General features: G+C 43.4%; 1 protein-coding gene across 1 annotated transcript in view; it reads left to right on the top strand.

The window, feature by feature from the left end:
* XRN2 (5'-3' exoribonuclease 2) overlaps nucleotides 1–22175 on the top strand; it is a 121852-nt gene that overhangs the window by 65143 nt on the left and 34534 nt on the right. The window contains exons 16-20 of the mRNA XM_077282782.1: nucleotides 9081–9160; nucleotides 13137–13272; nucleotides 19221–19328; nucleotides 20755–20844; nucleotides 20963–21035. Of these exons, the coding sequence (XP_077138897.1) occupies nucleotides 9081–9160; nucleotides 13137–13272; nucleotides 19221–19328; nucleotides 20755–20844; nucleotides 20963–21035 (487 nt within the window). The remainder of the gene's footprint in view (nucleotides 1–9080; nucleotides 9161–13136; nucleotides 13273–19220; nucleotides 19329–20754; nucleotides 20845–20962; nucleotides 21036–22175) is intronic.

Below are 22175 nucleotides of genomic sequence, written 5' to 3'. Positions count from 1 at the left end.
AAACAGAGGATGGACAGGTAAATTTGAGAAGATTTGGGGTAGGTGGAATTCCTCACATCACACTCTATAGTCCACACTAATTTAACACTTATGTAAGCAGCTGGATTTATGGTTTCCGTGGCATCGCTTACAGGGCGAGAATTACGTAGAATCTTCTTTGGCAACGTATTGTTATTGGTAGTTAAAGTAGTTACTGTTATATAATAGGTAGTTTATAAGCACTAGTGAGTTGACATACACAATTTGCTATTTTTGCATTACTTGGACATGATGTTGCACTGCAATTATCTGTATTTTATGTTATAATTGATCGTAACAAATGCAAATGTGTGTATTGTTTGATTTATTCTGAATTAATAAACGAATTAAAAAAAAAAAAAGTGCTCCTCCTCTGCAGTATACACCCTCATGCTGGCTGTAATCGAACCAGTTCTTACCTAGTGTCCATAGGAGGCACTTGGGTCTGGGATTCAGACCCCAACGTTATTATTTTACTTTTTAAATTTTTAATATTTTTACGTTTTTTCCTTCATGAAACGAAGGGACGACTGACCTCTTCTGGGGTCCGATCTCCCCGAATCAACAGGTGGGAGCGCGGATTGTCGCCTCCTCGTACCGCCTCCTGCATCGTTTCTTTGCCATGCCTGTACTCGCTTTAGGGGCGACGGTTCCCTTTGGGTCCCTATCTCCCCACACCACCATGGAGTGTCGCCTCCATGTACGCCATACCGGAGCCAAGCTACAGCCGGACAATAGCCCTGACCCATCCCTATGGATTGAACCCATGGGATGTACGGACGGTCTCTCGATGTCCGGCGGCATTTTTTCCACTTCCGCGCTCCCCTCTCATCGCTTGAAATTTAGTACCCGGCTTCTGGCCGGACTAAGCCTCGGTTCTCCCCTTCCTCTGCCCACGGCCCAAAATCGAGTCCCTGGCTTCTGCCAGGACTAGGTCCGACTCTGCCCTTAATTCCGCCCACAGGGGTGGTCCCCTCTGTGCTCCAGGCGCTTCTCATTCCAAACAAGAAGCGCCACTGTAAACTCGGTGGCCATCTTGGACACGTGTGGGGGCTGCGTTTTTCCTATGAGGTGTCTGGCACAGCAGAGCTTTCAGGAACAGCAATAAAGAGCGTGGACAAGGGACATCATCCTTGGTGGGGCACAAGACACAGGATCTGGGAAGCTACAAAACTGAGCTTAACCCCTTCTCTGCAGTACACTTCTCTGAGTAGTGGGGTATCAAAGGTACACTGTCACCGCCTAAAGCAAGGAAGGCTAACAAAAGTGTTTTGCCTCATGTACCACTTGCAATTCTCCATTACCTCGGGGCCATAATACCCCTTTGTGCGCAGCCTGTGACCCGGCATGCGTCCAGGAGCCCTCCACTAATGCCGACCCTAGTGGACCTAGTCCCCCTGAGTGGGCTATGTTTCTGGCACAGTCTTCTCTGGTCAATAGTCTCTCCGTGACCCCTCCTCAAGTCAGGGTGCCCTATTACCTGGTACAGAAAGCTCCCCTTCTGTATGGGAACTGTCAGCCAGCAGAGGTTGTTCCCTAGGAAGATCCTCACAAGTTTCTAGGAAGCGGACCCATAACACGTCCTCTGCGCACTCTCGTGCTTCGGGGGTCCGTGAGTCCCATTTTCCACTCCCCCTCTGAAGGGGTTCGCAGCGACCACGACTCAGAATACGAGTCGGACGTCTCCATAGACCCGGACTCGCAGGAGACGGTAGATACCCTCATCGAGGCAGTCAACAAGACTCTGAGGGTGGGGGAAGACTCTCCCGCTATACCATATCATGCGGTGTCCTTCAAAAGGGCTAAACGTCTCCATAGGGTTTTTGTCAATCATTTGAGTTTACTTACATTGTTCAGAGACATAGGAATTGGCCAGACAAATGTTTCACTGGGCAGAAGCCCCTTGAAACAAGATATCCCTTTGCTCCTGATCTAAGGAAGAACTGGATGGAGATTCCAGCCAATTTTGCTTTCAAAAAGTGGTGCTCCCTCCCTTCTGAGCTCTGCCGTGCGCCTAGTGGTTTACCCCCACATATTGGGCATCAGCGTACTCGGGACAAATTGGACAACTTTTGGGGTCCAATTTCTCCTGTTAACCTTGTGAAAATAAAAAATTGCAGGCTAAAAAAATCATTTTTGGGGAAAAAGAAAAGATTTATTTTCACGGCTCTGCGTTATAAACTTCTGTGAAGTACTTGGGGGTTCAAACTGCTCACTGGACATCGAGATAAGTTCCTTAAGCGGTCTAGTTTCCAAAATGGTGTCACTTTTCGGGGGTTTCCACCGTTTAGGCACATAAGCGGCGCCCCAGAATCGACATGGTGTTCGATCTCAATTTCGGCGAATTCTGCATTGAAAGTCAAACTGCGCTCCTTCTCTTCCAAGCTTCCCAAACAGTGGTTTACCCCCACATATGGGGTATCGGCATACTCAGGACAATTTGCACAACAGATTTTGATGTTCGTTTTCTCATTTTACACTTGTGAAAATAAAAAAAAATTGGTTCTGAAATAAAAAAAAAAAAAAAAAAGGTAAAATGTTAATTTTTTTTCTTCCACATTGCTTCAGTTCCTGTGAAGCAGGTAAAGGGTTAATAAACTTCTTAAATGTGGTTTTGAGCACCTTGAGGAGTGCAGTTTTTAGAATGGTGTCACTTTTGAGTATTTTCTGTAATGTACACCCCTCAGTGACTTTAACTGTGAGATGGTCCCTAAAAAAAATGGTTTTGTAAATTTTGTTGTAAAATTGAGAAGTCGCTGGTCAACTTTTAACCCTTAACTTCCTAACAAAAAAATTGTTTCCAAAATTGTGCTAATGTAAAGTAGACATGTGGGAAATGTTATTTATAAAGTATTTTGTGTGACATAGCTCTCTGATTTAAGGGCATAAAAATTCAAAGTCTGAAAATTGCAAAATTTTAAATTTTTTTTTTGCCATATTTCCAGTTTTATAATAAACGCAAGAAATGTCGAAGAAATTTTACCACTTACATGCAGTACAATATGTCACGAAAAAACAATCTCTGTATCAGCGGGATCCGTTAAAGGGAACCTGTCACCCCCCCCAGGCGTTTTTAACTAAAAGAGACACCTTTTGCAGCACTAATGCTGCATTCTGTCAAGGTGGCTTTTAGTTCGGGTCCCTGCAAACGCTGAAATAATCGCTTTTATAATGTGACCCTCATACCTGTTTTTGTCAGGGGGGCATATCTTTTCCCCCCTGACACAAACGCCTCCCAGCCGTCACTCGGGAGCGCCTCCTCCATTTTCTTCATGAACGTCCCCGGCGCCTGCGCTGTAAGTTCGAAGGGCAGCGCAAACTGTCAAGGGAGTGAAGCATCTGGCCCGTTGGATTTCCAAAGGCCAATTATTTTGTTCTCCAGGAGCTAAACTGCTTCCACAGCTGTCTCAGCACCTCTTATCAAAGACACACCAGTGTTCTGCTAAGTGTTCCTGTATACGGGCGAGTTAGGGGACATGGGTGTTGGCCAATAGATCATTCAGCAGTCTATTTAATGTGTATGAATTCTTAAGAATTAATATTTGTACAGTTGCAAAATTAAAGGGAACCTGTCACACCCCCCCCCCCCCCCCCCCACAAGGCGTTTTTAGCTTTAAGAGCCACCTTGTACAGCACTAACGCTGCATTCTGTCAAGGTGGCTCTTTTAGTTCTGGTCCCTACAAACGCTGAAATAATCGCTTTTATAATGTGCCCATCATACCTGAATTTGTTAGGGTGGCATGTTTTTTTCCCTCCTGACACAAACGCCTCCCAGTCGTCACTCAGGGCCTCCGGGCGCCTCCTCCATTTCCTTACTGAATGTCCCTGGCGCCTGTGCTGTAAGTTCGAAGGGCAGCACAAACTGCGCATGCCTGAAAAAAAAACTTACAGCGCAGGCGCCGGGGACATTCAGGAAGGAAATGGAGGAGGCGCCCGGAGGCCCTGAGTGACGACTGGGAAGCGTTTGTTTCAGGGAGGGGAGAAAACATGTCCCCCTGACAAATTCAGGTATGATGGGCACATTATAAAAGCGATTATTTCAGCGTTTGTAGGGACCAGAACTAAAAGAGCCACCTTAACAGAATGCAGCATTAGTTCTGCACAATGAGGCTCTTTTAGTTAAAAACGTCTGGGGGGCGGGGGGGGGGGGGGGTCACAGGTTCCCTTTTAAAGCGTTCCAGAGTTATAACCACATAAAGTGACACTGGTCAGAATTGGAAAAATTGGCCTGGTCATTAACCCCTTCATGACCTTGCCGTTTTTTGCAATTCTGACCAGTGTCCCTTTATGAGGTAATAACTCAGGAACGCTTCAACGGATCCTAGCGATTCTGAGATTGTTTTTTCGTGACATATTGGGCTTCATGTTAGTGGTAAATTTAGGTCGATAATTTCTGAGTTTATTTGTGAAAAAAACGGAAATTTGGCAAATTTTCACATTTTGAATTTTTATTCTGTTAAACCAGAGAGTTATGTGACACAAAATAGTTAATAAATAACATTTCCCACATGTCTACTTTACATCAGCACAATTTTGGAAACAAATTTTTTTTTTGCTAGGAAGTTATAAGGGTTAAAATTTGACCAGTGATTTCTCATTTTTACAACAAAATTTACAAAACCATTTTTTTTTAGGGACCACCTCACATTTGAAGTCAGTTTGAGGGTTCTATATGGCTGAAAATACCCAAAAGTGACACCATTCTAAAAACTGCACCCCTCAAGGTGCTCAAAACCACATTCAAGAAGTTTATTAACCCTTCAGGTGTTTCACAGCAGCAGAAGCAACATGGAAGTAAAAAATTAACATTTAACTTTTTAGTCACAAAAATGATCTTTTAGCAACAATTTTTTTATTTTCCCAAGGGTAAAAGGAGAAACTGGACCACGGACGTTGTTGTCCAATTTGTCCTGAGTACGCTGATACCTCATATGTGGGGGTAAACCACTGTTTGGGTGCACGGCAAGGCTCGGAAGGGGAGGCGTGCCATTTGACTTTTTGAATGGAAAATTAGCTCCAATCGTTAGCGGACACCATGTCGCGTTTGGAGAGCCCCTGTGTGCCTAAACATTGGAGCTCCCCTACAAGTGACCCCATTTTGGAAACTAGACCCCCCAAGGAACTTATCTAGATGCATAGTGAGCACTTATAACCCCCAGGTGCTTCACAGAAGTTTATAACGCAGAGCCATAAAAATAAAAAAATAATTTTTCTTTCCTCAAAAATGATTTTTAGCCCAGAATTTTTTATTTTCCCAAGGGTAATAGGAGAAATTGGACCCCAAATGTTGTTGTCCAGTTTGTCCTGAGTACGATGATACCCCAGATGTGGGGGTAAACCACTGTTTGGGCGCACGGCAGGGCTCGGAAGGGAAGGCACGCCATTTGGCTTTTTGAATGGAAAATTAGCTCCAATCATTAGCGGACACCATGTCGCATTTGGAGAGCCCCTGTGTGCCTAAACATTGGAGCTCCCGCACAAGTGACCCCATTTTGGAAACTAGACCTCCCAAGGAACTAATCTAGATGTGTGGTGAGCACTTTGAACCCCCAAGTGCTTCACAGAAGTTTATAACGCAGAGCCATGAAAATAAAAAATAATTTTTCTTTTCTCAAAAATGATTTTTTAGCCCACAATTTTTTATTTTCCCAAGGGTAACAGGAGAAATTGGACCCCAAAAGTTGTTGTCCAGTTTCTCCTGAGTACGATGATACCCCACATGTGGGGGTAAACCACTGTTTTGGCACACGTCGGGGTTCGGAAGGGAAGTAGTGACGTTTTGAAATGCAGACTTTGATGGAATGCTCTGCGGGCATCAGGTTGCGTTTGCAGAGTCCCTGATGTGCCTAAACAGTAGGAACTCCCCACAAGTGACTCCATTTTGGAAACTAGACCCCCAAGGGAACTTATCTAGATGTGTGGTGAGCACTTTGAACCCCCAAGTGCTTCACAGAAGTTTATAACGCAGAGCCGTGAAAATAATAAATGTGTTTCCTTTCCTCAAAAATATTTTTTTAGCCCAGAATTTTTTATTTTTGCAAGGGTAACAGGAGAAATTGGACCCCAAAAGTTGTTGTCCAGTTTCTCCTGAGTACCCTGATACCCCATATGTGGGGGTAAACCACTGTTTGGGCACATGCCGGGGCTCGGAAGGGAAGTAGTGACGTTTTGGAATGCAGACTTTGATGGAATGGTCTGCGGGCATCATGCTACGTTTGCAGAGCCCCTGATATGCCTAAAGAGTAGAAACCCCCCACAAGTGACCCCATTTTGGAAACTAGACCCCCCAAGGAACTTATCTAGATGTGTGGTGAGCACTTTCAACCCCCAAGTGCTTCACAGAAGTTTACAACGCAGAGCCGTGAAAATAAAAAATCATTTTTCTTTCCTCAAAAAAGATGTTTTAGCAAGCAATTTTTTATTTTCACAAGGGTAACAGGAGAATTTGGACCCCAAAATTTGTTGCCCAGTTTGTTGTGAATACGCTGATACCCCATATGTGGGGGTAAACCACTGTTTGGGCACACGTCAGGGCTCGGAAGGGAAGTAGTGACATTTGAAATGCAGACTTTGATGGAATGGTCTGCGGGCGTCACATTGCATTTGCAGAGCCCCTGATGTGCCTAAACAGTAGAAACACCCCACAAGTGACCCCATTTTGGAAACTAGACCCCCGAAGGAACTTATCTAGATGTGTGGTGAGCACTTTCAACCCCCAAGTGCTTCACAGAAGTTTATAACGCAGAGCCGTGAAAATAAAAAATAATTGTTCTTTCCTCAAAAATTATGTTTTAGCAAGTAATTTTTTATTTTTGCAAGGGTAACAGGAGAAATTGGACCCCAACAGTTGTTGCCCAGTTTGTCCTGAGTACGCTGGTACCCCAAATGTGGGGGTAAACCACTGTTTGGGCGCACGTCGGGGCTTGGAAGGGCGGGACCACCATTTGACTTTTTGAACGCAAGATTGGCTGGAATCAATGGTGGCGCCATGTTGCGTTTGGAGACCCCTGATGTGCCTAAACAGTGGAAACCCCTCAATTCTAACTTCAACACTAACCCCAACACACCCCTAATCCTAATCCCAACTGTAGCCATAACCCTAATCACAACCCTAACCCCAACACACCCCTAACCACAACCCTAACCGCAACACACCCGTAACGCTAATTCCAACCCTAATCCTAACCCTAATCCCAACCGTAACCCTAATCCCAACCCTAACCACAACTGTAACCCCAACACACCCCTAACCCTATCCGTAACCCTAACCACAAGCCTAATCTTAACCCTATTTCAAACCCTAGCCCTAATTCCAACCCTAACTCTAATTCCAACCCTAACCCTAAGGCTATGTGCCCACGTTGCGGATTCGTGCGAGATCTTTCCGCACGATTTTTGAAAAATCTGCAGGTAAAAGGCACTGCGTTTTACCTGCGGATTTACAGCAGATTTCCAGTGTTTTTTTGTGCGGATTTCACCTGCGGATTCCTATTGAGGAACAGGTGTAAAACGCTGCGGAATCCGCACAAAGAATTGACATGCTGCGGAAAATACAATGCAGCGTTTCTGCACAGAATTTTCCGCACCATGGGCACAGCGGATTTGGTTTTCCTTAGGTGTACATGGTACTGTAAACCTGATGGAAAACTGCTTCGAATTCGCAGCGGCCAATTCGCTGCGGATCCGCGGCCAATCCGCTGCCAATTCGCGGCCAATCCGCTGCCGATCCGCTGCGGATCCGCTGCCAATCCGCTGCCGATCCGCGGCCGATCCGCTGCGGATCCGCGGCCAATCCGCGGCCGATCCGCTGCGGATCCGCGGCCGATCCGCTCTGTGTGCACATGCCATAACCCTACCCCTAACCCTACCCGTAACCCTAACCCTACCCCTAGTTCTAAAAAAATATTTTCTTTATTTTATTATTGTCCCTACCTATGGGGTGATAAAGGGGGGGGGGTTTATTTATTTTTTTTTTTTATTTTGATCGCTGTGTTAGAACCTACCACAGCGATCAAAATGTACCTGTAATGAATCAGCCAGCCGGCAGATTCGGCGGGCGCACTGAGCATGCGCCCGCCATTTTGGAAGATGGCGGCGCCCAGCGAGGAGACGGACCGACACCGGGAGCCTCGGTAAGTATAAGGGGGGGGGAGATCGGGGCACGGGGGGGGGGGGGCGTCGGAGCACCGGGGGGTGATATAGGAGCAGGGGGGGAGCGGGCAGGAGGACGGGGGAGCGGAGCACAGGACGGAGGGGACCGGACCCCATAACGGAGCACTGGGGGGGCGATCGGTGGGGTGGGGTGGGGTCACTTCAGGTTTTCCAGCCATGGCCGATGGTATTGCAGCATCGGCCATGGCTGGATTGTAATATTTCACCAGTTTTTTAGGTGAAATATTACAAATCGCTCTGATTGGCAGTTTCACTTTCAACAGCCAATCAGAGCGATCGTAGCCACGGGGGGGTGAAGCCACCCCCCCTGGGCTGAAGTACCACTCCCCCTCTCCCTGCAGATCGGGTAAAATAGGAGTTAACCCCTTCACCCGATCTGCAGGGACGCGATCATTCCATGACGCCACATAGGCGTCATGGGTCGGGAAGGGGTTAAGCTGCACATTGGCTCCGTCACTAAGGGGTTAAATGAACTATACATATTTGGTATCTGTGTACTCGTACTGACCTGGGGGATTGTTTTGCCAGGTCGGTTTTACAATATGGTGAACATGGTAAAGAGAAATAAGCCCCAAAAACGTTTTTTGTTTTTTTTTTTATTTCACCCCACTTGGAATTTTTTTTTTCCCGGTTTTCCAGTACCCTATATGGTAAAATCAATTGTCATTCAAAAGTACAGCTCGTCATGCAAAAAAAACCCCAAGTCCTCATATGGCTATATGGATGTGAATATAAAAACCTTATGGCTCTTGAAATGAGAGGAAAAATGGCCATGGCGTGAAGGGGTTAATAGAGGACAGTAATACTCTAGCATAGAAACGTCCGCTTCAGGCTTTTTTATGTGGACAGGAGACGCATGTGTTTTATTTCTGCATATCCTCTCCTTTAGAATTCGAGCACCCATCCTGGAGGAACAAAGAGAAAAGCGGAGGACAGTGACAGCGAGCCCGAGCCAGAAGATAATATCAGGTGAAGCCATTATTTTATGTATCACTTTGTTAGCAAATTGCTAAATTTGAGTAGAGACTAATGAATGCCATTTAGCTTATGGCAGCGGTGCCTTTGGATAATTTTCTATGATCTTTTTATCCAGCAGTAATTAATATGGAGAGTAACAATATTCAGTAAATTCCAGAGAGATGAGTAAGCTAAAGCTGTTAAATCCAAGTATCTAGATTAGTATGCACGCTGGCTTTCTTTCTTTATGCCACTTTTCCCTTTGAGACCGGGTGCTGCATTGGCGAGGCTTTGAATGATTTTGATTTGATTATGTGATCTGAATACCAGTGTCATTCCTGATGAATATTAACCCTTACTTTTAGTTGCTGTAAGTGTGGCACATTAGCGGATTTCAATGGGGTGTCTGTTTAGCACTGCTATTGTGCCGCTTTGATCTTTTAGGCTCTAAAATTGTACTTCAGAAATATAATTGTGCAGGTGTCCCATTAACATCTAGCACGTGGCTCCTGTGGTCGTTTTGGTTAAATTTGGCTGATTATTTTCCTTTTGATGGGAATGAATAGTAAAGTAAATGTGTGGATACATTATCACTATATTGCTTTAATCCGTCACATTGCTTGTGCTTGAGAAGTTGTATTTGACATTACATTGGTCAGGCCTTGTCAAAATGGCATTGTTCCTTTATCTTTTAAATGCATTTGTATGGCTAGCCAAATCCTTTCTTACAGAGCTGAACATGGCATTTTTTGTATGCTGCCATTGATGTGCTTGGAACCGCAGGGTTGTATTTCCTGCCTCTCTCCATGTATTTCACTGCTGGGATCAATTTTCTGCTCCGTTGTTGTATGTTGTAAAGTTACGGAGGCATTTTCTGCAGTTGTTTATTTTGAGCTATTGATTACGGGTGAAGTGCGGATTTGTGATACTTTTTAATTTTTTTTTTTTTTTAGTTGAGGCTGCAGTTCTTATCCTGTGATGTTGCTTGTTAGGCACTGCTTTGGAGGCATGTCACTTGGCATTATCACGCTGCATTATGCTGACCGCCATTGGTGATGCTTCTGCTTCACTATGGTTTGGTTGTGATGTTGCTTGTTAGGCACTGCTTTGGAGGCATGTCACTTGGCATTATCACGCTGCATTATGCTGACCGCCATTGAGAAACCATGATCTAGGCCACCTTACTCCAGTCCGGGGTCCTAGATGTACGGCCCCTGAGGCTATGAACTGTGGCCTGCAGAGGACAGGAGCTTTCGAGATCTCCTTGGGACAGCAGAGATGAAGGAAGAGCATGCCTGTTCTCCTTATGTCGGAGCACGTTGAGTGGGGACTATGGAGAGGAGGATTATTTAAAAAAAAAAATTTTTTTAACCTTATACAGCATGTATAGTGCGATACTGGCACACAAGCAGAACCGACACCTGTGTCAGCTGTACATCATAGTTGTCACATTACTGCCATGGCCACTATAGTTGTTGGCACCAATCATGGTTGTTTTAGCTACTGGGGTCAATAGTGACAGCGGTGTATAGATGGTTATTTGAGTTGGGGAGCGCCCTCTGTTAACCCCATCGGTACCCCGCGCCCATGTGGTGCTGGTTGTTGCGAAGGCAATCTGAGGCCATGTAATGGCTTTCGTGTCAGCCAGCTATGGTGGCCGGTAAGGCCCTGCAATAAGGCAGGCCTATCAAGCCAAGTGTCAGTGTAAAACTGACAGATCTAATATTGTGCGGCACAGTAGAATTGCAAGACAATAGATCAGCAATTAGGTAAAAGTTAAAGCCCCATTTGAAGACTAAGTATAAAAGAACGAAAAAAAATTGAACATATTTCTAAAATACACTAAAAATGTAGCCCTTTCCTTGTATTGATACACAAAAAAAGTGATCAATCGTATAGGAAAAAAAATAACTTGGTGAACATGTATCCCCTTAAAAACAAAATGTTTATTACAAAATATTTTAAAACACACCACCCAGTGCTTAATGGCAGAAAAAAATCTGCCTAGATGATACAAAAAAGACCAAGGTCTAGCGCATACCCTGCAGTAACCTTTCCTGTCCCCTGCCTGGCTGTGGAGGTTGGCACCCTAATAACGGTTTTTTGGCGCCCCCACTCAACGTGGGCTAACCCTCACTGCCCTAGCTCACCCTATTATGCAGGTGAGAAAACAATGTATAATAACAGAGATGAAGAAAGACAAAAAAATGGTCAAAAAAATAAAAAAAACACACAATATAATGAAATTAGCAAAAAGAGGGAGGAAGGCAAGGAGCTGGATAAATGCTATCATTTCCTTGCAGGGATCCAGCCCCTATGATACACCAATTACTATAAACTGCTAGATTGCAGGGGGTATGCTACCAGATATGCCACATACACATAATACTTTGGCATAAATACAAACTATTACCCATACCCCAAAGGAAAATATATCCTGTAAGCTGTCAAGCCAATTCAAGCACAGATATCATTCATAGAGCCAGTAACTGCCCATCAATGAAGCTGACAACATCAATAGTCATTATAGAGTGCCCATAAAGATACACTGGGTCAGATACACTGGGTCAAACTATAGGGTATGTCAATAGTGTCCGCAATATTGCGTGTTACTACTTAGTAGTAGCTACTCATCCATGGCATCTGGTATCTGACATCCTCTTTGACGGGCCTCCTGATGAACCGAACCACGGGGAAACGCGTTGAGGCACAACAAATTTTGATAAGTAACACGCAATATTGCGGACACTATTGACATACCCTATAGTTTGACCCAGTGTATCTTTATGGGCACTCTATAATGACTATTGATGTTGTCAGCTTCATTGATGGGCAGTTACTGGCTCTATGAATGATATCTGTGCTTGAATTGGCTTGACAGCTTACAGGATATATTTTCCTTTGGGGTATGGGTAATAGTTTGTATTTATGCCAAAGTATTATGTGTATGTGGCATATCTGGTAGCATACCCACTGCAATCTAGCAGTTTATAGTGATTGGTGTATCGTAGGGGCTGGATCCCTGCAAGGAAATGATAGCATTTATCCAGCTCCTTGCCTTCCTCCCTCTTTTTGCTAATTTCATTATATTGTGTTTTTTTAAAATTTTTTGACCATTTTTTTCTTTCTTCATCTCTGTTCTTATTGTTTTCTCACCAGCATAATGGGGTGAGCTAGGGCAGTGAGGGTTAGCCCACGTTGAGTGGGGGCGCCAAAAAATCGTTGTTAGGGTGCCAACCTCCACAGCCAGGCAGGGGACAGGAAAGGTTACTGCAGGGTATGCGCTAGACCTTGGTCTTTTTTGTATCATCTAGGCAGATTTTTTTCTGCCATTAAGCAATGGGTGGTGTGTTTTAAAATATTTTGTAATAAAAATTTTGTTTTTAAGGGGATACATGTTCACTAAGTTTTGATTCCAATTCCCGGTATGTAATTTCTTTCTAACGAAAAAAAATAACTGAAAACTTCATCATGTCCAAGGAAAGCGGCCCATTAACTGTGAACAATTATGTGCCGCCTATTTACCAAGCAGACCCTTATATGTAGATTCGTTGTGTGTGTATGTATGTGTATATATATATATATATATATATATATATTCTATCCATTAAAAATAATACCCAAAAACTCTCTAGTAACAGAACTATGAATCTCATACTCCTGTTTTAGTTTTTTTTTTTAATGTCCAAAATACCGACAAATACCAGTGTCATTTATTTTTTCCCTTTTAATGTTAGCATTTGTGAATCAGATAATGGGGTTTGGCAGCTTTCTGTGTCGCTGGGAGGGATGAGATTTGCTACGACAGAAATGTTCCTTCAATGCTCGGCAGCCCTGGACGAGGCAACCTAAAAGCCAGTCATTGGATCTGTCCCCAGTTTGTCATGGAGTGCTTGGATCCTCCCGTCACTTTAGAGCTCCAGGATGCGTTTCCCCATTCTAGAGTTATACAATGTGTCCAGCGTCTGACATCTTGTCCTTTTTACAGGTTATGGGAGGATGGATGGAAACAGCGCTACTATAAAAACAAGTTTGATGTTGACACCTCCGATGACAGGTTTCGACGCAAAGTTGTGCAGTCCTATGTTGAGGGTCTGTGCTGGGTGCTCCGATATTATTACCAGGTACGTGTTAATGCTAAGCACACCTATTATACAAGCTTGTCAGGCTGCTCTGCGGCAATGGGAATCTACTTTGGAAAAATGGCTGTCTTCAGATTGAGCACACACCAGCTCTTCTCCGCATGTCAGTAGGGTGAACAGACAAAATTGCAAAGAATTACAATTATTTAATAAGTGCTGGCAAGCTGTCAAAGGAACAGTCAGCCGCTCGGCCTGCAATATTGTGATGTTACATGAAGTGCAGTGTAATTGAAGTGATCAGTGTCTGATGAAAATCTTTTCATAATTGAAATGTTAGGCAAAAGATTAGTTAGAAATATAGAGCAATTGTACAAGGCTGACTAATAGGGAATTGTATGCCTGGTGAGAATGCTAGGTACATAATGGATCTGCTTCAGGAAAGCTAAAGTTTACCTGCTAAGCAATAGTTGTCCCATTTATCCGCTGTGTGTGTACAGTTTTACTATCAGTTTTCATTAGACGTGCTGTGTTCATGCCATTATTATTAAAATGATGTTTTCCAGTACTCATGTCAAGATTTTCATGCTGAGGCCTGCAGTAAGGACATAAAGCTATAAGATGGATAATCTTGCCACCCAACTAGTACAGTTTACCCCTTCGTGACCTTTGACACAAGTTCATGCTGTCGTCAGATAGGTGCTCTTGTCCTATGATGTAATCTTACGTCATGGTGATTGTGCGGGCCCGCGCGATCGATGCCGGGAGCTCGGTGTAAGTAATAGCCAGGACCCAGCTGTCACTGCCAAGAGCAGTGCCCGCACTGCCCCTGGCCATTTAACCCCCTACATGCCGCAATCTAGATTGAACACAACATTTAGGAGAAGGCGGAGGCTCCCTCTCCTTCTGATCGAGTGCCTGATCGTTACCATGGCAACCTGAGGTTGTCATGATGACCTGAAGGTTTGCAAGCTGCGGCAAGCCTGTTAGACCATGCTCTGAGCATGGTCTAAGAGGCTTCTGTCAGTGCAGCACTGACGGGTATAATGCCTGGTGCATTGCAATGCATTATACCAGAGATCAGAGTAATGAATGATAAAGTCCCATAGAGGAACAAAGTAAACGGTTTAAAAAAAAAAATTGTAAAAATATGTATATATTAATTACAAAATAAAAAATATGCCAATAAATGCATGTGTTTGTAAAAACAAATAAACCAAAAAAGAACACATTTGGTATCACTGCATCCAAAATGACCCAAACTATAAAACTCTCACTAGTTAACACCTTCATGAACACCGTAAAAAATGAAATAAGATAAAAAGGTAAAAAACAAGGCTTATTCATCATAGTGCCAAACTGTCGAATGTAAAAAAATGTTACAGCTGACAAATTATAGCGTTCAGAATATAGTAATGCAAAAACATTTTTTTTCTTAAAAAAATAAAAGGTTGTGCCAAATCACAAAAAATATATATTGTCGCCGTAATCGTACTGACCCAAAGAATAAAGCTACCTTATAACTTTTACCACACTTACCATTCGTGAATTGCTGTTTATTGGTTCATTCTGCCTCCCAAAAATCAGAATAGAAAGCGATCAAAAAATGTCATGTACCCTAAAGTGGTACCAATAAAAATATCAACTCGTTCCTCACATGACTGTTAGCAGATATATAGAAAAATTATAGCTGTCAAAATATGGTGGTGCAAAAAAGTGCACCCAAACAGTGTACCGCCACATACTGAGTATCTGTGTACTCAGGAGAAATTGTACAACAAAATGCATGGTCCATTTCCTCCTTTTAACCGTGTGAAAATACAAAATTTGGGGCTAAAGTAACTTTTTTGTAGAGAAAAAGTGAAATTTTAATTTTTTTCCTTCAGCGTTGCTTTAATTTCTGTAAACTCTTAAAGGGTTCATAAACTTCTTGAATGTGGTTTTAAGCCCTTTAAGGGGTGTAGTTTTTAAAATGTTGTCAATTTTGGCTTTTTTCGGTCACATGGGGTCTTCAGTCACTTCAAATGGTATTTGGTCCCTAAAAGTTAATTTTGTTGGAAAAATTGGAATTTGCTGATAAATGGTAATCCTTCTAAATTCCTAACAAAAAAAAGTTAAAAAAATGATGCTGATGTAGACCTTTGATAAATGTTATCTATAACTTAAGGGCATAAAAATTTAAAGTTTAAATATTGCAAAAAAAATTGTTTTGTGTCAAATGTTTAATATTTTCATAAATAAATTCAGTTCATATTTGGTTGACCTAAATTTACCACTTAAACGAAATACAATGTTTAACAAATAAACAGTGTGAGAAACACTGGGATATGTTAAACCACTTTCCAATATCGGGCGTCATAGTTTGCCGATATGGGACTCCCCCTTCTGGGCACATTGACTGCTGATCTATACAGCTGACATGTGCCCGCAACAGCCACGGGTGGAATCGTGATCCACCTGCGGCTTTTAACTAGTTAAATGCAGCTGTCAAGTTCTGACAGCGGCATTTAACTCGTGCTTACTGGTAGCACGTCGTAAATCCCACCCATCGGTGACCCAGTCACATGATCTCGAGTCACCGATGTGTCGGTATGACAACCAGAGGTCTCCAGCAAACCTCTATGGTTGTCCCTGTGGTCGGTGCTCATAGCACAAGTGAGCATTTCTGCTACACACAGACCATCTGATTATCTCCTTTGTGTAGCAGAGGCGATCGAAGTACTGTAGCTTCTTGTCTCCCATGGAGACTATTGAAGCATGCAAAAAGTAAAAAAAAAAAAAACTTTTAAAAAATACAATAGTTCAAATCACCACCCTTTCGCCCCAATCAAAATAAAAAAAAAACCCAAACGTACACCTATTTGGTATCGCAGTGTTCAGAATTGCCCGGTCTATCAACATAAAAAAAACTTCAGAATTCTGTTTTTTTGGCCGCTGCTACTTTGCAATAACGGGCGATCAATAGATCGTATATACACCAAAATGATATCAAAAACGTCAGCTCAGCACGCAAAAAATAAGCTTTCACCCAACCGGAGATCATGAAAAATGGTGACGCTACAGGTCTCGGAAAATGGCGCCAATTTTTTTTTTCATCACTTAAATAAAAAAGAATTTAGACATGTTTGTTGTCTATGAACTCGTAATTACCTGGAGAATCATAATGGCAGGTCAGTTTTAGCATTTAGTGAACATTGTAGGAAAAAAAATTCCCGTTTTCCTGTACACGATATGTTAAAACCAATTGTGTTGTTCAAAAGTACAACTCATCCAGCAAAAAACAAGCCCTCTCATGGCCATATTGACCAAATAATAGAAAAAGTTCTGGCTCTGGGAAGAAGGGGAGCAAAAAACTGAATTACCTCTGGTTGTGAAGGGGTTAAGCGTTCCAAATGGCTTGGTCATGAAGGTGAAAACCGCCTGGAGGGTGAAGGGGTTAAAATTTCCCTTCAGTGTTGTTGTTGCTACTCTCAACATCATGGCAAATGTTCATAGTGTCCCTGCTAGAAGCCATGCACACAAAGCGTTGTCTGGGTTTACCAGGGACCCTTGGGAATATTTTGCCCTTATGTATGTTTGCATTGCTTCGTCCTATTATGTGATCCTACATGTACACACTCTTACAACATTGCAGAGAGATGATCACTTTGCGCCTGGTAGTTGAAACTCTGATTTGCTGTTATTGACAGGAGTAGCTACAGTGGGGTCACTGCAGCGCTAATGTAGTATTAAAAAAAAAAAAAAAATTCTTGAAATTCTGGATTGGAGATTCAAGATGCCGACAAATCCGCACTCCTCCATAATCAGGCAAGGGAATCAGAGTTCAGTTTCGTGGACGTACTGTCCACTTCCTCAGGTACATAGCCATAGATTGGACGTCCATGAAATGCGTAGTTTCGTAGCCCTGAATAAAGTATGCAACTCTTCTGAACTCTGTGATTCCCTTGCCTGATTATGGAGGAGCGCGGATTTGTCGGCATCTTGAATATCCGATCCAGAATTTCTTGAACATACTTCGCGGGTCCGGTGCCATCTGCAGCCCTCCTATCATACCCACTATGTGTTGTGCATACTCACAATGTGGTAAAGTGATTACACTAAACTGATTATTTTGTTAACTGCGCTATTGCGCCCCTCTCTTTACCGTTTCTAAAAAAAATTCTTGAAATAGTTGTGCTGAATAGTGATGGGCAAACCCGAACAGTAAGGTACGTGGTCCGTACCAGACACCTAGTGTCCATGCACGGACCCCAAACAAGGACTTCATACTGACTGTTGTGGAGGGCCAAACCAATAGGCTGAAATTAATCATCAATATTAATGACGTTGCCTCCTGCATGCACCATTGAGCCCCGCGCGTTGCCTCCTGCATGCACCATTGAGCCCCGCGCGTTGCCTCCTGCATGCACCATTGAGCCCCGCGCGTTGCCTCCTGCATGCACCATTGAGCCCCGCGCGTTGCCTCCTGCATGCACCATTGAGCCCCGCGCGTTGCCTCCTGCATGCACCATTGAGCCCCGCGCGTTGCCTCCTGCATGCACCATTGAGCCCCGCGCGTTGCCTCCTGCATGCACCATTGAGCCCCGCGCGTTGCCTCCTGCATGCACCATTGAGCCCCGCGCGTTGCCTCCTGCATGCACCATTGAGCCCCGCGCGTTGCCTCCTGCATGCACCATTGAGCCCCGCGCGTTGCCTCCTGCATGCACCATTGAGCCCCGCGCGTTGCCTCCTGCATGCACCATTGAGCTATACCAGCAGGAGGCTGAAGGGCCCCTCTAACGGCAGCTACCAAACCAGCCCAATTTACAGGGGAAATCAACCGTAAAAAAAAAAGTTTTAAATGCCCCAGGAGGTCTTAAGGGGGAGGGGTCACCGCGTGCAAAATGAAAAAATATATGTTGAAAAATAAATTAGAAAAAAACTTATTAAGAGCTGCTGCCTGTCCAATTAACTGTTTCTAGCTCCGCACCTTTAGAAAAAAAAAAAGTCAAATATATAGTAGTAATTTCTATGGAAAGAGAATTATTTCAATTGATTTTTTTTTAGCTGTCTTTTCTGTTTTTGATTAATATGCACATAAAATGTGCCTGGTAGGAAGAATGAAAAATCACCCTGTCATGGACTGGTTAAGGGGCATAACTGAAGAACTGTGTACTATGTCCCATTATTACTATTGTGAGGAATGAAGTGACCTCAGTGGATGAGCAGGCGGTTGTAAGGATATGGTGATTTCCCACTATATACCAGAAATGCCTTATAGACGGAGGGTTCACCTCTGATATCGACATGTTAACAGACCCGTGTTTTTACCTTATGAAGTGGCTGCCATGTTAGGTCAGATAATTATTGGATAGTTACCCACGCATTTTTGCATTTTTCTTTTAATCTATTCAAAACAAACCATTCTAGGTTGAAATCTTAATCATAAGTAGCGTAGCGCTGATTCAGTGAACTGAACATTTATTATTTTATTTCAATAACGGTGTAAAAGCTTCCCTGGTGCACCCTGACTTCCTCTGGCCCCCCACTCATCCCAAGAGCCGTAGCTTTGCTGAGCCCTGTGTGAATGGAACATCAGGTTGCTTATATGCGCACATCTGCTCCACTCATTCTTAATGGGAGTGACGAAGTGCTCAGCTATCTCCGGTGGTCTCATTAAGAATGAATGGAGAAGATATGAGCCTCGGTTCTTGGGACTGGGTGGTAAAATCAACAGTGATCGGGAAGTTATCTTCTATTCATGGGACAGGGGATAACTTCCAAATTTGTGTTAGTGGAAAAATGAAATGGATTCTGTTGCAGTGGCAGGAGATGATGATCCAGAACCATTGATCTGGCCTTGGTTGTCAATCACCTGCATTCAAGAAAACCTTTCTCCACACTGGTGAACCATACGTTTATGTATCTGTTGTAATTTACTAAATAAGTGCATTGGTAAAGTAATCAATGAGCAGCAAGTCTTTAACCTTTACAAAATGTTTTCTTTGTCTCAGGGCTGCGCTTCTTGGAAATGGTTCTTCCCCTTCCACTACGCTCCTTTTGCTTCTGATTTTGAAGATATTTGTGAGCTTTTCAAGGAGTTTGAAACTAACACCAAGCCAGTAAGTTCCCTAAAATAGACACCCTGCCGTAAGCTGAGGTTTAGTATGTCTTGTGGACTGACATTTAATTTGTGATGTCCCGTTCATTTTTGATGTCCTATACTGTACGGCTTGAGTTTGCCTTTTCAGGAAAGTAGTTAGTACGTGGCGGCCATTCAGTGGCCAGTGACAAGCCTATAAGAACGGAGCCATCTTATTTGTGATTTTGTCTTTACGATTCTATGATGTCTTTATTCTTTAACCGGGTAAAAGGAAAAGGCTTGGGGGGGATTAGTGAACCATGCACTTCAATGTATTTCACAGCCACTAAGCATTAATAGAAGATTAGGACCCTTGGTATGGTGGGCTGGTTTTGTTTTGGTTTTTTTCCCGCCACAGGCGTTTCTTCACAGGAAGTGGTTGAAACATTTTCTTTACACAAGGAAATCGCAACTCAAAGTAGTGATTGACAGTTAATCCTATCACTTTTATAAATTGCTGAAGATTGGTAGTGGTTTATAGCTTTTTGCTTTTATAATGTAGTTATTTACACAGTTATAAAATGTGTTTAAAATAGGTACACTTTTTTAAAAAAGTTTTCTAATATTTTTTTTATTATCCTCCAAGCATTGCAAAGTTTACTTTTTTATTTTGCTTCCTTCTTTTCCGAACACCATGTTGCAGTGCTGTTTCACATGGCCAATATCCTCCTTCTTAAGAAGCTGCTTCTCAGCCAATATTGCTACATTATATTCAAACAAGTCAGTGTATGGGAATTTCCCTGTCTGAGCCTCTGTTCCAAACCTAACACACAGGGAGAGGCCCACACATTGTTTGAATATAGTGCACCAATCTGAGCTGAGCAGCAGCTGAAAGTAGCTTCTAAAGGAGGATGATCTGGCCATGTGAAATAGCACTACAGAATAGCAATTGGAAAAAAAACAAAATAAGATAATGAAAGTATATTGCTAAAATTAAATAGATATTCCACTACACTGATGTTACGGACCTATCGTTAAAATAGGTCATCAAAATCACACTGATGGGAACTGGTACATTTTACCCTCACCAATCAGCTATTTGCAACTGCACAGCATGAAACACTACCGTACAGTCAGGGTCAGTGACAACTGCCGGGTACCGAAGATCAGATGCTAGTCATAGACTTTTCTGCAGTAAGAGAGAGCGGCCACTGAATAGTGTGACTGAACTGTGATGTTTCACTTTGTACACTTGTATAAATATGGCTGCTGTACGTACCAGGTGTGCGACCACCAATCTGATAATGCAATGTCTGGGAAATAAATGGTAATTACACTTTTTAAATTTTAATCTATATTTCTAATAATTTCTTTTCTAGCCCACATTTGTCCATGGAATGACTTGTGAAAATGTCTTGCCCTATATTGTCTTAATGCCATACCTTTTAAATGTTCTCTTTTCTTAGTTCAAGCCACTTGAACAGCTGATGGGGGTGTTCCCTGCTGCTAGTGGGAACTTCCTACCTACCACGTGGAGACGACTTATGTCAGATCCAGTAAGTTGTTGCCAAATTCTTAAGCCTATTAGTTCATGAAACTTTTTTTGTTTTCTCCTTTAATAGGGAGGGCTATAAATATAGATCACCAAGTTTCTAATTATATATTTGTTACCAGGAATCAAGTATAATTGACTTCTATCCTGATGACTTTGCTCTCGATTTAAATGGGAAGAAGTTTGCCTGGCAAGGTAATTGAGAATAATACTGAATGCTGACAGTTCATTCATTTTTCTGTTCCTACAATCTCACTTTATGTCCGTCGTGTATCTATACAAGGAGTAATGGGGCATCTCAAGGATTCTAAGGTTAAGTTCCTACAATGAGTTTATGGTATTTGACGCTGTGTATTTTCGCAGAATATAATAACTTTTAGGCTGTGTGCACATGTTCCAGATTTTTTGCGTTTTTTTTCGCTATAAAAACGTGCTAAAACCGCGAAACAAAACGCTCACATTAAAGGGAACCTGTCACCCCGTTTTTTCGGTATGAGATAAAAATACCGTTAAATAGGGCCTGAGCTGTGCATTACAATAGTGTATTTTGTGGACCCCGATTTCCCACCTATGCTGCCGAAATACGTTACCGAAGTAGTCGTTTTCGCCTGTCAATCAGGCTGGTCAGGTCAAAAGGGTGTGGTGTCCTCCCCCAGATTTTGCGTAGTGTTCCGTTGGTGGCGTAGTGGTGTGCGCATGCTCAAGGTCCCGAATCCTCTGCCAGGGGTGTGAAAACAGCGATGTCCGTTATTCCATTGGTGGTCGGTGGGCGCGGCCATCTTGCTTTGGCCGCAGAATCGGCGCTCTGCTGGCCGCGGCTTCAGGAAAATGGCCGCGGGCATCCGCGCGTGCGCAGATGGCTATCGCGGCGGCCATTTTCGTGAAGCAGAATTCGCATCTCGGCTTCACGAAAATGGCCGCCGCGATAGCCATCTGCGCACGCGCGGATGCCCGCGGCCATTTTCCTGAAGCCGCGGCCAGCAGAGCGCCGATTCTGCGGCCAAAGCAAGATGGCCGCGCCCACCGACCACCAATGGAATAACGGACATCGCTGTTGTTTTCACACCCCTGGCAGAGGATTCGGGACCTTGGGCATGCGCACACCACTACGCCACCAACGGAACACTACGCAAGATCTGGGGGAGGACACCACACCCTTTTGACCTGACCAGCCTGATTGACAGGCGAAAACGACTACTTCGGTAACGTATTTCGGCAGCATAGGTGGGAAATCGGGGTACACAAACTACACTATTGTAATGCACAGCTCAGGCCCTATTTAACGGTATTTTTATCTCATACCGAAAAAACGGGGTGACAGGTTCCCTTTAAGCA

Source organism: Ranitomeya variabilis, chromosome 2, assembly GCF_051348905.1.
Source record: "Ranitomeya variabilis isolate aRanVar5 chromosome 2, aRanVar5.hap1, whole genome shotgun sequence".
In the NCBI taxonomy this organism is placed as follows: Eukaryota; Metazoa; Chordata; class Amphibia; order Anura; family Dendrobatidae; genus Ranitomeya; species Ranitomeya variabilis.
Note: the sequence above shows the minus strand (reverse complement) of the source record. Positions and strands in the feature narration are given on the sequence as shown.